This window comes from Leucoraja erinacea, chromosome 6, assembly GCF_028641065.1.
Source record: "Leucoraja erinacea ecotype New England chromosome 6, Leri_hhj_1, whole genome shotgun sequence".
In the NCBI taxonomy this organism is placed as follows: Eukaryota; Metazoa; Chordata; class Chondrichthyes; order Rajiformes; family Rajidae; genus Leucoraja; species Leucoraja erinaceus.
The window spans coordinates 106,130-118,658 of NC_073382.1; the positions used below are offsets into that span (position 1 = coordinate 106,130).

General features: G+C 48.4%; 1 protein-coding gene across 1 annotated transcript; it reads left to right on the plus strand.

Moving 5' to 3' along the window:
- The first annotated feature begins 9,673 nt into the window (after positions 1-9,673).
- LOC129697788 (P2Y purinoceptor 8-like) lies at positions 9,674-12,040 on the plus strand. Its single transcript, XM_055636417.1, has one exon. It carries the CDS (start codon positions 10,386-10,388, stop codon positions 11,373-11,375), a length of 990 nt encoding a protein of 329 aa, XP_055492392.1. The 5' UTR covers positions 9,674-10,385; the 3' UTR covers positions 11,376-12,040.
- Positions 12,041-12,529: the final 489 nt, after the last annotated feature.

Genomic DNA, 12,529 nt, shown 5'->3' on the forward strand with positions numbered 1-12,529 from the left:
GCGTTGGTTGGAGTAGGTAAAATTGTGAGGGGAGAGTGCGGGGGATGTCAGTGGGGTTGAATGCGGGGATCAGTACGGGATGGACAGGAGGAATCTGTGCAGGATGGATGGGGTGGATCAGTACAGGATGGATGGTGGTAGACAATCCCCCATTCGAGCATAAGCCTGGCGATCGTTTAGCCGAACACCTCCGCTTGGTCCACATCAACCAACCTGATCTCCCGGTGGCTCAGCACTTCAACTCCCCCTCCCATTCCGAATCCGACCTTTTTGTCCAGGTCCTCCTCCATGGCCAGAGTGAGCAACGCTGGAAATTGGAGGGACAGCACCTCATATTCTGCTTGGGCAGTCTGCACCCCAGAGGCTTGAACATTGAATTCCAATTCCTGGTAGCCCTTGCTGTCTCCTCCCCTTCTCAGCTCTCCCTCAGCCCTCTGGCTCCTCCTCTTCCTTTCTTCTTCCCACCCCCCACCACATCAGTCGAAGATGGGTTTCAGCCCGAAACGTTGCCTATTTCCTTCGCTCCATAGATGCTGCCGCACCCGATGAGTTTCTCCAGCACTTTTGTCTACCTTCGATTTTCCAGAATCTGCAGTTCCTTCTTGAACCTTCTGAACTCGCGGAGTAGGTCGCCGCAGTGGGACAGCCCCTTTAGGTCGCGGCATGTTTTTTAGCATGTTGAAAAATGCCCGCGAGTTTTTGTTTTTTATTGTAGGTTTAGTCAAGGTAGGTTGTAATGCTATTCATAGGTAATCAAAGGCAATTGAAGGTAGTCGAAGATAAACAAAGGTAGTCAAGGTTTGTCATAGATAGTCTTCAACATTCGAAGGAGATCGAAGGAGGTCGTCTTCACTCTCCACTATTCGGTGTCCAATTTTCCCGAAGCTAGTCGAAGCTGGTCTTCAACATAGTCGAAGGAAATCCAAGGAGGTCTTCAACATAGTCGAAGGAGGTCTTCAACATATTCATAGCAGATTCTCTACATAGTCGAGGAAGGTCGGAGGAGGTGTTCCACTTTGGCGATACAACACGACCATGACACCTTTTCATACACTCCTAAACTCTTCTACACTTTCAAATTAGGTCCCTACAGTGGGACAGGCCCTTAATAGCATCATATAGTGTGGATATAGTGATACAGTGTGGAAACAGGCCCTTCAGCCCAACTTGATCACACCGGCCAACATGACCCAGCTACACTAGTCCCACCTGCCCGCATTTGGTCCATATCCCTCCAAACCTGTCCTATCCATGTACCTGTCTAACTGTTTCTTAAACACTGGGATAGTCCCTGCCTCGGGCAGCTTGTTCCATACACCCACCATCCTTTGTGTGAAAAAGTTACTCCTCAGATTCCTATTAAATCTTTTCCCCTTCACCTTAAACCCATGTCCTCTGGTCCTCGATTCACCCACTCTGGTCAAACGATTCTGTGCATCGACACGATCTATTCCGCTCGTGACTTTACATCAGAATCAAAATCTGATTTTATTCGCCCAGTATGTTTTGCAACAACATACGAGGAATTTCACTGGCCAGGTCAGTCATACAATTAAAAGCAACAGACTCAAAAACACATTTTAACATGAACATCCACCACAGTGACTCCTACACATTCCTCACTGTGATGGAAGGTGAAATAAAGTTCAAGTCCTTCCCTTGTGTTCTTCTTTGGTCGTGGGTCTCGAGCCCCCCCGTTAACGAGATGATCTTAACTCCCGTAGCCGGTGGCGTTCAGGCCCTCCGCGTCGAGCCGATCAGCTCCCGCATCGAGGGGGTTGTCAGCTCCCCGCGCAGGGCGAACGAACCTCGCGTCGGGGGCTGGTTGAATCTTCTGCGGTGTTGGAGCTCCCGACTTGCCTCTCCCGCAACCGCGAGCCCTTGATGTTAAGTCCGCAGACCACGGTGGGAGTGATCCCAGGCAAGGGATCCACTCCGATGTTAAGTTAAGTCCGCCCCCCGCGGTGGGGCTCACGACATCCGAGGCGGCTTCCAGCCCCAGCGATGGTAGGCCTCAGAGCCCGGATAATTTGATCCGAAAAATGATCACATCTCCTTGATAAGGTAAGAACCTGAAAAAAAGTTTCCCCCTCCCCCCACCCCCCCCCCCCCCCTCCCCCCTCCCCCCCCCCCCCCCCCCCCACATAAAACAAACCAAAGTACATTAAATCAAACTTTTAACAAACACTAAAAATAACAAAAAGATGAAAAAACGATTGCCGGAAGGGCTGCCGTCTCCCCAGAGCCCATGGTGGGAACTGGTAAAACTTGCCTCAACAATATCATAATGGTTGCAAATCCTCTTCTTCTTTTCATGTCCATCTTGTTACAAATGTTGCAGACAAAAATGGGATTAAATTGGGATTAGGGAAAATAGGTCACCTGAAGTGTGAAGTTTAACCTGAAATATCTTGGCTGCCTCTTCCGTATTGATAAATCTATCTTGTTCTATCGGCATGCCTTCACCGCCCTTCCGGCAGTGGTTTATTAGACTTGTTCATCATCACCTTCACAAAGGAAATTTGTCACGGCATGATAGTGACACCTTGTATTAAAAATAAAACTAGGTGTTTTTGAGCAGGCGTGCAAAAGCTGTACACAGAGGGGAAATAATCTGACTTGATAGCCACAGTGACCAATTGTTGATTCATTTGCTTCCAGCTTATTTCTTTTAGCAGAGGTGTTAAATCAGAATCAGAATAGTACTTTGTTTGCCAAGTATGTTTTGCAGCATACGAGGAATTTAATTTGCCAAGTCAGTCGGACAAATAAATGATTCAAGACGTGTTAATCCCCTGAAGCGATTGATCAATCGTGTTTCTGTCGCAGGAGTGGCTTCAAACAGTTCATCTATCAGTCACCTATGCTCAAATTCAATTGGAAGAGGGGAAGGGGGATATTCTGCTCACTGTTTCGTTTACTTTAGAGGTACAGTGCGGAAGCAGGCCCTTCGGCCCTCCGGGTCCGCACCGACCAGCGATCCCCGCACACAAATACTATCCAACACACACTAAACACCATTGACATTCATACCAAGGAAATTCACCTGCAAGTCTTTGGTGTGTGGGAGGAAATCGAAGATCTCGGAGAAAACCCACACAGGTCACGGGGAGAATGTACAAACTCCATACAGACAGCACCCGTAGTCAAGTTAGAACCCAGGACAAGTTCAAGTTCATGTGAGTTTATTGTCATGTGTCCTTGTATAGGACAATGAAATTCTTGCTTTGCTTAAGCACACAGAAAATAGTAGGCATTTACTACAAAACAGATAAATGTGTCCATATACCATGATATAAATATATACACACATGAATAAATAAACTGGTAAAGTGCAAATAACAGAAAGTGGTTATTAATCATCAGAGTTTTGTCCGAGCCAGGTTTAATAGCCTGATGGCTGTGGGGAAGTAGCTATTCCTGAACCTGGTTGTTGCAGTCTTCAGGCTCCTGTACCTTCTACCTGAAGGTAGCAGGGAGATGAGTGTGTGGCCAGGATGGTGTGGGTCTTTGATGATACTGCCAGCCTTTTTGAGTCAGCGACTGCGATAAATCCCCTCGATGGAAGGAAGGTCAGAGCCGATGATGGACTGGGCAGTATTTACTACTTTTTGTAGTCTTTTCCTCGCCAGGGCGCTCAAATTGCCGAACCAAGCCACGATGCAACCGGTCAGCATGCTCTCTACTGTGCACCTGTAGAAGTTAGAGAGAGTCTTCCTTGACAATCCGACTCTCCGTAATCTTCTCAGGAAGTAGAGGCGCTGATGAACTTTTTTGATAATTGCGTTAGTGTTCTCGGACCAGGAAAGATCTTCAGAGATGTGCACGCCCAGGAATTTGAAGTTCTTGACCCTTTCAACCATCGACCCATTGATATAAATGGGGCTGTGGGTCCCCCTCCTACTCCTTCCAAAGTCCACAATCAGTTCCTTGATTTTGCTGGTGTTGAAGACCAGGTTATTGCGCTGGCACCATATGGACAGTTGCTCGATCTCTCTTCTATATTCTGACTCATCCCCATCAGTGATACGCCCCACAATAGTGGTGTCGTCAGCGAACTTGATGATGGAGTTCGCACTGTGGTTCGCTATGCAGTCATGGGTATAGAGTGAGTACAGCAGGGGGTTGAGCACGCAGCCTTGAGGTGCTCCCGTGCTGATTGTTATCGAGGCTGACACATTTCCACCAATACGAGCAGACTGTGGTCTGTGGATGAGGAAGTCGAGGATCCAGTTGCAGAGGGATGCGCAGAGACACAGTTCTGCGAGTTTGGTAAATACCGAGCTGTAATCGATGAATAACAGCCTGACATATGAGTTTTTGTTGTCCAAGTGGTCCAGAGCGGAGTGGAGGGCCAGCGAGATCGCATCCACCGTTGATCTGTTGTTGCGGTACGCGAACTGCAGTGGGTCCAGGTTCTTGTCGAGGCAGGAGTTGATTTGCTCCATGATCAACCTCTCAAAGCACTTCATCGCCACCGGCGTTAGTGCCACTGGTCGATAGTCATTGAGGCAGTCACCTTACATAGAAACATGAGGCAGGTGCAGGAGTAGGCCATTCGGCCCTTAGCCTGCACCGCCTTCAATATGGGATCACCGGTATGTACCTGCCTTCTCTCCATACCCCTGATTTAAAGCAGGTGGGGGCCTCACTACCCTCTGTGGCAGAGAGTTCCAGAGATTCACCACTCTCTGTGTGAAAAAAGTTCTTCTCATCTCGGTTTTAAAGGATTTCCCCCTTATCCTTAAGCTGTGACCCCTTCCGTGCTCTCTACTTATCTTTATGTGCCAGCCATCTTACTCTTCTTGGGCACCGGTATAATTGATGCCCTTTTAAAGCAGGTGGGGACCTCAGATCTCAGAAGTGAGAGGTTGAAAATGTCCGTAAAAACTCCCGCCAGTTGGTCCGCACAGGTTTTTAGACACGTCTCAGGCGCCGGTAGGCAGCAACTCAACCGCTGCGCCACCGTGCACCGTCTTAGCAAGGGTTTGATATTAGCATGGGGAGGACAATGTCAAGCCTGTTGCTAGTAATATCTTCCCGCATATAGGAACAAAGCACAAGGAGAAATCAACGCAACTGTTCAACAAATAACTGATATCAATTTAAAGGGAGGGGAGGGAGGGGGGAAATGGAGAAATAAGGATCTGTTGCCAAAGGAAAAATCAATATTTTTTTACTCGTAGGTTTAGTCGAGGTAGGTTGTGGTAGGTTGGCATGTTATTCGTAGGTAATCGAGGGTAGTCAAAAGTAAGGCTCATTGAGAAATAAAAGGTAAGTAAACTGACTGGTAATGTTAAATGCCCTGTAAACTTCATTAAATGCTGCCTGGTGTGTCTCTCTCCCCCACTTCTACCCCCCCCCCCCCCTTTCTCTCCCCCTTCTCTCCTCCCCCTTCCCCCATCTCCCCCCCCTCTGCGCTCTCTACTTATCTTTATGTGCCAGCCATCTTTTACCTTCCTCTTCATCGCGGGCGTGAATTTCAGACAGCGCTCCCCCGCTTTCCCTGGCCCCCGCCTTTACGATGTGTGTGTGTGTGTGTGCGGTCGGTCGATCCAACTCACGGTTTCATCGCTGACAGTCGATCCAGCTCCAAGTTTTTCAGGCGAGTGCCCTCGAGCTTGAAGGTCGAAGACAGTCTTCTGAACTCGCGGGTTAGGTCGCCGCAGTGGGACAGCCCCTTTAGGTCGCGGCGTTTTTATTTAGCATGTTGAAAAATGCCCGTGAGTAAAAAAAGATCACCATGGAAAAAAAAAAAGTTTTTTTTTCCTCGTAGGTTTAGTCGGGTTAGGTCATAGTAGGTCGTAATGCTATTCGTAGGTAATCGAATGTAGTTGAAGGTAATCGAAGGAGGTCGTAGATAGTCATAGATAGACTTCAACATAGTTGAAGGAAGTCGAAGGAGATCGAAGGAGGTCTTCTACATAGTTGAAGGAGGTCTTCAACATATTCGTAGGAGGTTCTGTACATAGTTGAGGAAGATCGTAGGAGGTGTTCCACTTTGGCGATACAACGCGACCATGACACTTTTTCATACGCTCCTAAACTGTTCTACACTTGCAAATTAGGCCCCCACAGTGGGACAGGCCCTTAATAGCATCATAGGGTCATAGAGTGATGCAGGGTGGATACAGGCCCTTCAGCCCAACTTGATCACACCGACCAACATGACACTGCTACTCTAGTCCCACCTGCCCGCGTTTGGTCCATATCCTTCCAAATCTGTCCTATCCATGTACCAGTCTAACTGTTTCTTAAACATTCGGATAGTCCCTGCCTCAATTACCTCCTCTGGCAGCTCGTTCCATACACCCACCACTCTTTGTGTGAAAAAGTTACCCCTCAGATTCCTATTAAATCTTTTCCCTTCACCTTAAACCTATGTCCTGTGGTCCTCGATTCGCCCACTCTGGTCAAACGATTCTGTGCATCTGCCCGGTCTATTCCTCTCGCGACTTTACACACGCCTCAATAATATCAAAATGGTTGCAAATTCTCTTCTTGTTTTCCTGTCCATTTTGTTACAAATGTTGCAGACAAAAATGGGATTTAATTGGGATTAGAGAAAATATGTCCGTGCTGCCACGTGAAGTGTGAATTTAGCCTGAAATATCGTGGCCGCCTCTTCCGTATTGATAAATCTATCGTTCTATTGGCATGCCTTCACCGCCCTTCCGGCAGTGGTTTAATAGACTTGTTCATCATCACCTTCACAAAGGAAATTCATCACAGTATGATAGTAACACCTTGTATTAAAAAAATAAAGCAATGTATTTTTGGGTAGGCGTGCAAAAGCTATACACCGAGGGGAAAGAAAATCTGACTCTTGAAAGCCACACTGACCAATTGTTGATTCATTTGCTTCCAGCTAATTTCTTTTAGCAGAGGTGTTAAATGTTTCAAGACGTGTTAATTCCCCGGAAACGATCGATCAATTGTGTTATATGTTGCAGGAGTGGCTTCAAACAGTTTATCTATCAGTCACCTATGCTCAAACTCATTTGGAAGAGGCGAAGGGGGAATTCTGCGCACTGTTTCGTTTACTTTAGAGATACAGCGTGGAAGCAGGCCCTTCGGCCCGACGGGTCCGCATTGACCAGAGATCCCTGCACACTATTGCCCCTGTCCCACTTAGGAAACCTGAACGGAGACCTCTGGAGACTTTGTGCTCCACCCAAGGTTTCCGTGCGGTTCCCGGAGGTTGCGGTGGTTGCCGGAGGTTGCAGGTAGTGGAAGCAGGTAGGGAGACTGACAAAAACCTCTGGGAACCTCCGGGAACCGCACAGAAACCTTGGGTGGGGCGCAAAGTCTCCAGAGGTTTCCTAAGTGGGACAGGGGCATTACACTATCCAAAACACACTAGGGACAATTGACATTCATACCAAGGAAATTCACCTGCAAACCTGTACGTCTTTGGAGTGTGGGAGAAAACCGAAGATCTCGGAGAAAACCCACGCAGGTCACGGGGAGAAGGTACAAACTCCGTACAGACAGCACCAGTAGTCAGGTTAGAACCCAGGTCTCAGGCGCTGGAAGGCAGGAACTCTACCGCTGCGCCACCGTGCACCGTCTTAGCAAGGTTTTGATATTAGGATGGGAGGACAATTTCAAGCCTGTTGCTAGTAATATCTTCTTGCAATTAGGAAAAAAAGCACAAGGATATATCAACGCAGCTGTTCAGCAAATAACATATCAATTTATTGGGAGGCAAATGGAGAAACTAGGAACTGCAGATGCTGGTTAATACACAAGGACACAGAGTGCTGGAGTAACTCAGCAGGTCAGGCAGCATCTCTGGCAAAGATAGATGCACAGTCTTTTGCCCAGAGTAGGGGAATCCAGAACCAGAGGATAAAGTTTAAGATGAGGTGGGGGGGGGGGGGGGGGAAGATTTAATAGGGAGGGGTAGCTTCTTTACGCAATAGGAAAGCTGCTTGAGGAAGGGTTCAGGCTATTTTTACATTTAAAGGACATTTGGTAGGTGTGTGGATACGATAGGTTTGAGGGTTATGGGCAGGTGGGGCAAGTGTAGTTTTTTTTTTATCATTTAAGAGACATTTGGATAGGGACAGAGGGCCTGTTTCCACAATGTATGACTCTATGACTCTACGGAAAGGTAACATTTTGTGTGGATCTGAAAAAGGCTCTCAATGCGAAATGTCACCTATCCATGTTCTCCAGAGATGCTGCCTGACCCGCTGAGTTACTCCAGCACTCTGTGAAACGTCACCTATCCATGTTCTCCAGAGATGTTGGCCGACCAGCTGAGTTACTCCAGCACATTGCGTCCTTTTTTGATCATGTTATTGGGATTTAGGTCATATGCAGAGGTGAGGTAGTCATTGTTTCTACACCACTTTGAGTGGGCAGATGGCATATTGTATTGCAGTCAAAATTCATTGTTTCCACAATTGAATGAACAGCAATGAAGAGTCTAATGTTAATGCCCATGGCTCACTTTTTCCAGGGTAGTTCAGCTATTAATAATTTCAGCTTGCACATTGAATTACATTAATTTAGTTTAGTTTAGCTTAGAGATCCAGCGTGGAAACAGGACCTTCAGCCCACCGAGTCCGCGCCGACCAGCGATCCCCGTACATTAGCGCTATCCTACGCACACGAGGGACAATTGACATTTATACCTCGCCAATTAACCTACAAACCCGCGCGTCTTTGGAGTGTGGGAGGAAACTGAAGATCTCGGAGGAAACCCACGCATGTCATGGGGAGAATGTAGAAGATCCACAGTCGGGACTGAAGACGGGGTCTCTGGTGCTTGTAAGGCAGCAACTCTACCACTGCGCCACCGTGCAGCCCTATTAATCTGAGTATCTTTCTATTTTCAAAATCTTACTGCTATTTGTGAAATAACTAATTTTATGAACTATTCTTATGGGGGAAAAAAAATCCTGGGAGCCATTCTACTGTTAGTCTAATTCTCCGATAGTAATAGCCCTGTCCCATGGTAGGAGTTCATTCCCGAGTTTGCCCTGATTCGAACTCGGAGATTTACGGGAATGGCCACCCGTCGGTACTCGGGGCTCTCGTGGACATTTTTCATCATGTTGAAAAATCTTCTCGAGTCTTCCCGTGCTTACCTGCCATTAGCGAGTCTTCCCGAGTACCTGCCGTTAGCACAAGGAGACGTCCCCGAGCTCCGACGTACCCGCTAAGTTTATTCTCCGTGCTTACCACGAGTTTGATTTTTTTAAAACTCGGGAGAGCTCTTGGAATGAACTCGTACCGTGGGGCAGGGCTTTAAGGGTTTTCCTATTGCACTGCTTTTGAGTGGGCAAAACTACCCTCTGTGTTTTTTTTTTGAATGGAATCTCTGGACTCTCTGCCACAGAGGGTTTAGGCCAGTTCATTGATTAAGAGGGATGATGTGGCCCTTGGAGGGGAAGGGGGTTGGAAGGTACGGGGATACTGAGTTGGATGAACCCATATTGAATGGTGGTGCAGGCTCGAAACTCCTGCACCTAATTTCTATGTTTCTATGTTTCCGGGTTTTTTGTTTTGTGGAAGATCCGTGATTATGGGTTGGAGGAATTGGAAGAGGGACCCACTAAACAAATCAGCCCTGACCGTGTGGGGTGCTCCGGTTTCCTGCAAAGGTTTGTTGGTTAATTGGCTTCTGTAAATTTGTATTAACCTATGGGTGGTTACTGGTCAGCGTGGACTCGGTGGGCGGAAGGACCTGTTTCCACACTGTATGTCTAAACTAAACTGTTTAGTTTTGAAAGGATCTACAAAATCTGGAATAACTCAGCAGGTCAGACAGCACCTCTGGCGAAAAGGAATGGGTGGCGTTTCATAGAAACATAGAAACATAGAAAATAGGTGCAGGAGTAGGCCATTCGGCCCTTCGAGCCTGCACCGCCATTCAATATGATCATGGCTGATCATCCAACTCGGTATCCAATATCTGCCTTCTCTCCATACCCCCTGATCCCTTTAGCCACAAGGGCCACATCTAACTCCCTCTTAAATATAGCCAATGAACTGTGGCCTCAACTACCTTCTGTGGCAGAAAATTCCAGAGATTCACTACTCTCTGTGTAAAAAATGTTTTTCTCATCTCAGTACTAAATGATTTCCCCCTTATCCTTAAACTGTGACCCCTTGTTCTGGACTTCCCCAACATCGGGAACAATCTTCCTGCATCTAGCCTGTCCAACCCCTTAAGAATTTTTTACGTTTCTGTAAGATCCCCCCTCAATCTCCAAAATTCTAACGAGTACAAGCCGAGTCTATCCAGTTTCGAGTTGATGTTAAACTGGCGTTTGGGTGAATATTGAATTAAATTTTTTTTTTTTTTGCCGTTTGCGTTTCAGGAATTTGTCTCCCATTCGTCGCGAGCAAACGTTCTCTGGACCTGCCGAGCCATGAATATAAGTGGGTTGGCGAGCAGCACGCTGGAGATGCTGACCAACTCCATGTTGCACCACACCTTGCCCACCATCTACCTGGCCATCTTCCTCATCAGCACCCCCCTCAATGCCCTCTCCCTCTGGCTCCTCTGCTGCCGCATGTGGCCCAAGACGCCCACCATGATCTTCTCCATCAACCTGGCCGTCTCCGACCTGCTCTACAGCCTGACCCTGCCCTTCCAGATGGCCTACCACTGGAACTGGAACAACTGGCTGGTCGGCGAGCCCCTCTGCCGGCTGGTGACCGTCCTCTTCTACGGCAACATGCACTGCTCCATCCTGACCGTCATGCTGATCAGCGTGGAGCGCTACCTGGGCATCGTCCACCCGCTGCGCACATCGCACCTCCGCACCATCAGGGCGGCCGCCGTCCTCTGTGTCGCCACCTGGTTCTTTGTCCTCACCGTCCACGCGCCCCTCATCTACTCCGAGCTGACCTACAACGTCACGGCCTTGAACATCACCACCTGCTTTGACGTCATGAGGCGCAACATGTTCCCCTCCATCAATTTATTCTACCTGTACTACTCAATTCAAATCCTTCTCTTCTTCCTGCTCCCGTTCACCATCATGGTGGTGTGCTACTCCAAGATCATCAGGGCCTTGTTGAAGACCTCGGCGAAGGAGATGAGGGAGTCGAGGAAGCAGATAGTCTACCTGACAGTTGTGGTGCTGTTGGTCTTCACCATCTGCTACCTGCCCACCCAGATCATCTTGATCATCCATTTTGTGCTCTCCCGCCAGGGCAGGCCGATCTATGTTGTCTACAAGCTCTCCCTCGCTCTGTGCGGCCTCAACGGCTGCTTCGACCCACTGCTGTACTACTTTGCCTCGAAGGAGTTCCGGAGGAAGACGCAGAAACTGTGCCCGTGCATTCCCGTCGATGAAGGCGACAAGACTTTGAGTAACACTATGCAAGCTCTGTCTCCCAAGGGCAGTCAGTAGCAAGGTCGAAAGGAGGTGAGGTCTCCCTACTTGTTGCACCACACCTTGCCCACCATCTACCTGGCCATCTTTGTCATCAGCGCCTCCTCTCAATGTCCTCTCCCTCTGGCTGCTCCACTGCCCAATGTGGCCCAAGACCCTCACCATGATCCGGTGACCACATGCAGTCAGTACCGTGGTCGGAGGGAGGTGTGGTCTCCAACTTGAGTTAATGGAGGAACGTTCTCTGATGCCTTTGACCTTCCGACCAGTGACGATGGACAAGGAGGTCCTCACTGTCCCGATTCCAAATGGAAAGTGAGTGGACGCCGGGCACACAGTCGGTCAGTCAGGTTACAGTCTAGTTGATTGTCACGTGTACTGAGGTACAGTGAAAAGCTTTGGTTGTGTGCTATCCAGTCAGCAGAAAGACAATACCCAATTCCTTCATCGATTGTAAGTGATAGTGCACAAAAACAGCTCGTTGGTCGTACATTTCATGGTCTTTAGACCTTCATTCGGTGATATTCCCATTTTCTGTATCTTCCATCGTGTCCTCTGGGGGTTTTCGAAGGATAACCGTAGACGCAGAAGATAAGAAGGCGAGCATATGGAGGGCGGCGGGGAAACGCGCAAGAGCAGAGCCAGCGCACGGGCGATGGAGAGCTTGGAGGGACCCAATGAGAACAAAGACCCTTGTTCTCATTGGGGGGGGGGGGGGGGGGGTGGGGGGGTGGGGGTGGGGGGGTGGGGGTAGGGGGGGGGGTAGAAAGCTCGGAAGCCTCCAAGGATAATACTGGGGACATGAGCGGTTCAGAGACTGGGCATCCTGTTGTCGTAGAAAGATACATCGTGGAATCAGGCCCTTCAGCCCAACTTGCCCAAACCCACCCACATATCACCACCCTATCTACCAGCAGCTCCACCTGCAAGGAACCTTGCACCTGCACTCCTAGATCCCTCTGCTCTACAACACTCCCCAGAGCCCCTTCCATGCACTGTGTAGATCCTGCCCATGTTAGACTTCCCTTGCAACACCTTGAATTTCTCTGTATTGAATTGGATTGAATAACTGCTATTGGCCAAGTGTGTATGCATACAAGGAATTTGCCTTGGTGCTTTGTTCGTAAGTAACAACATGATATACACAGTAGACAGTTAAAAATTAAACATTA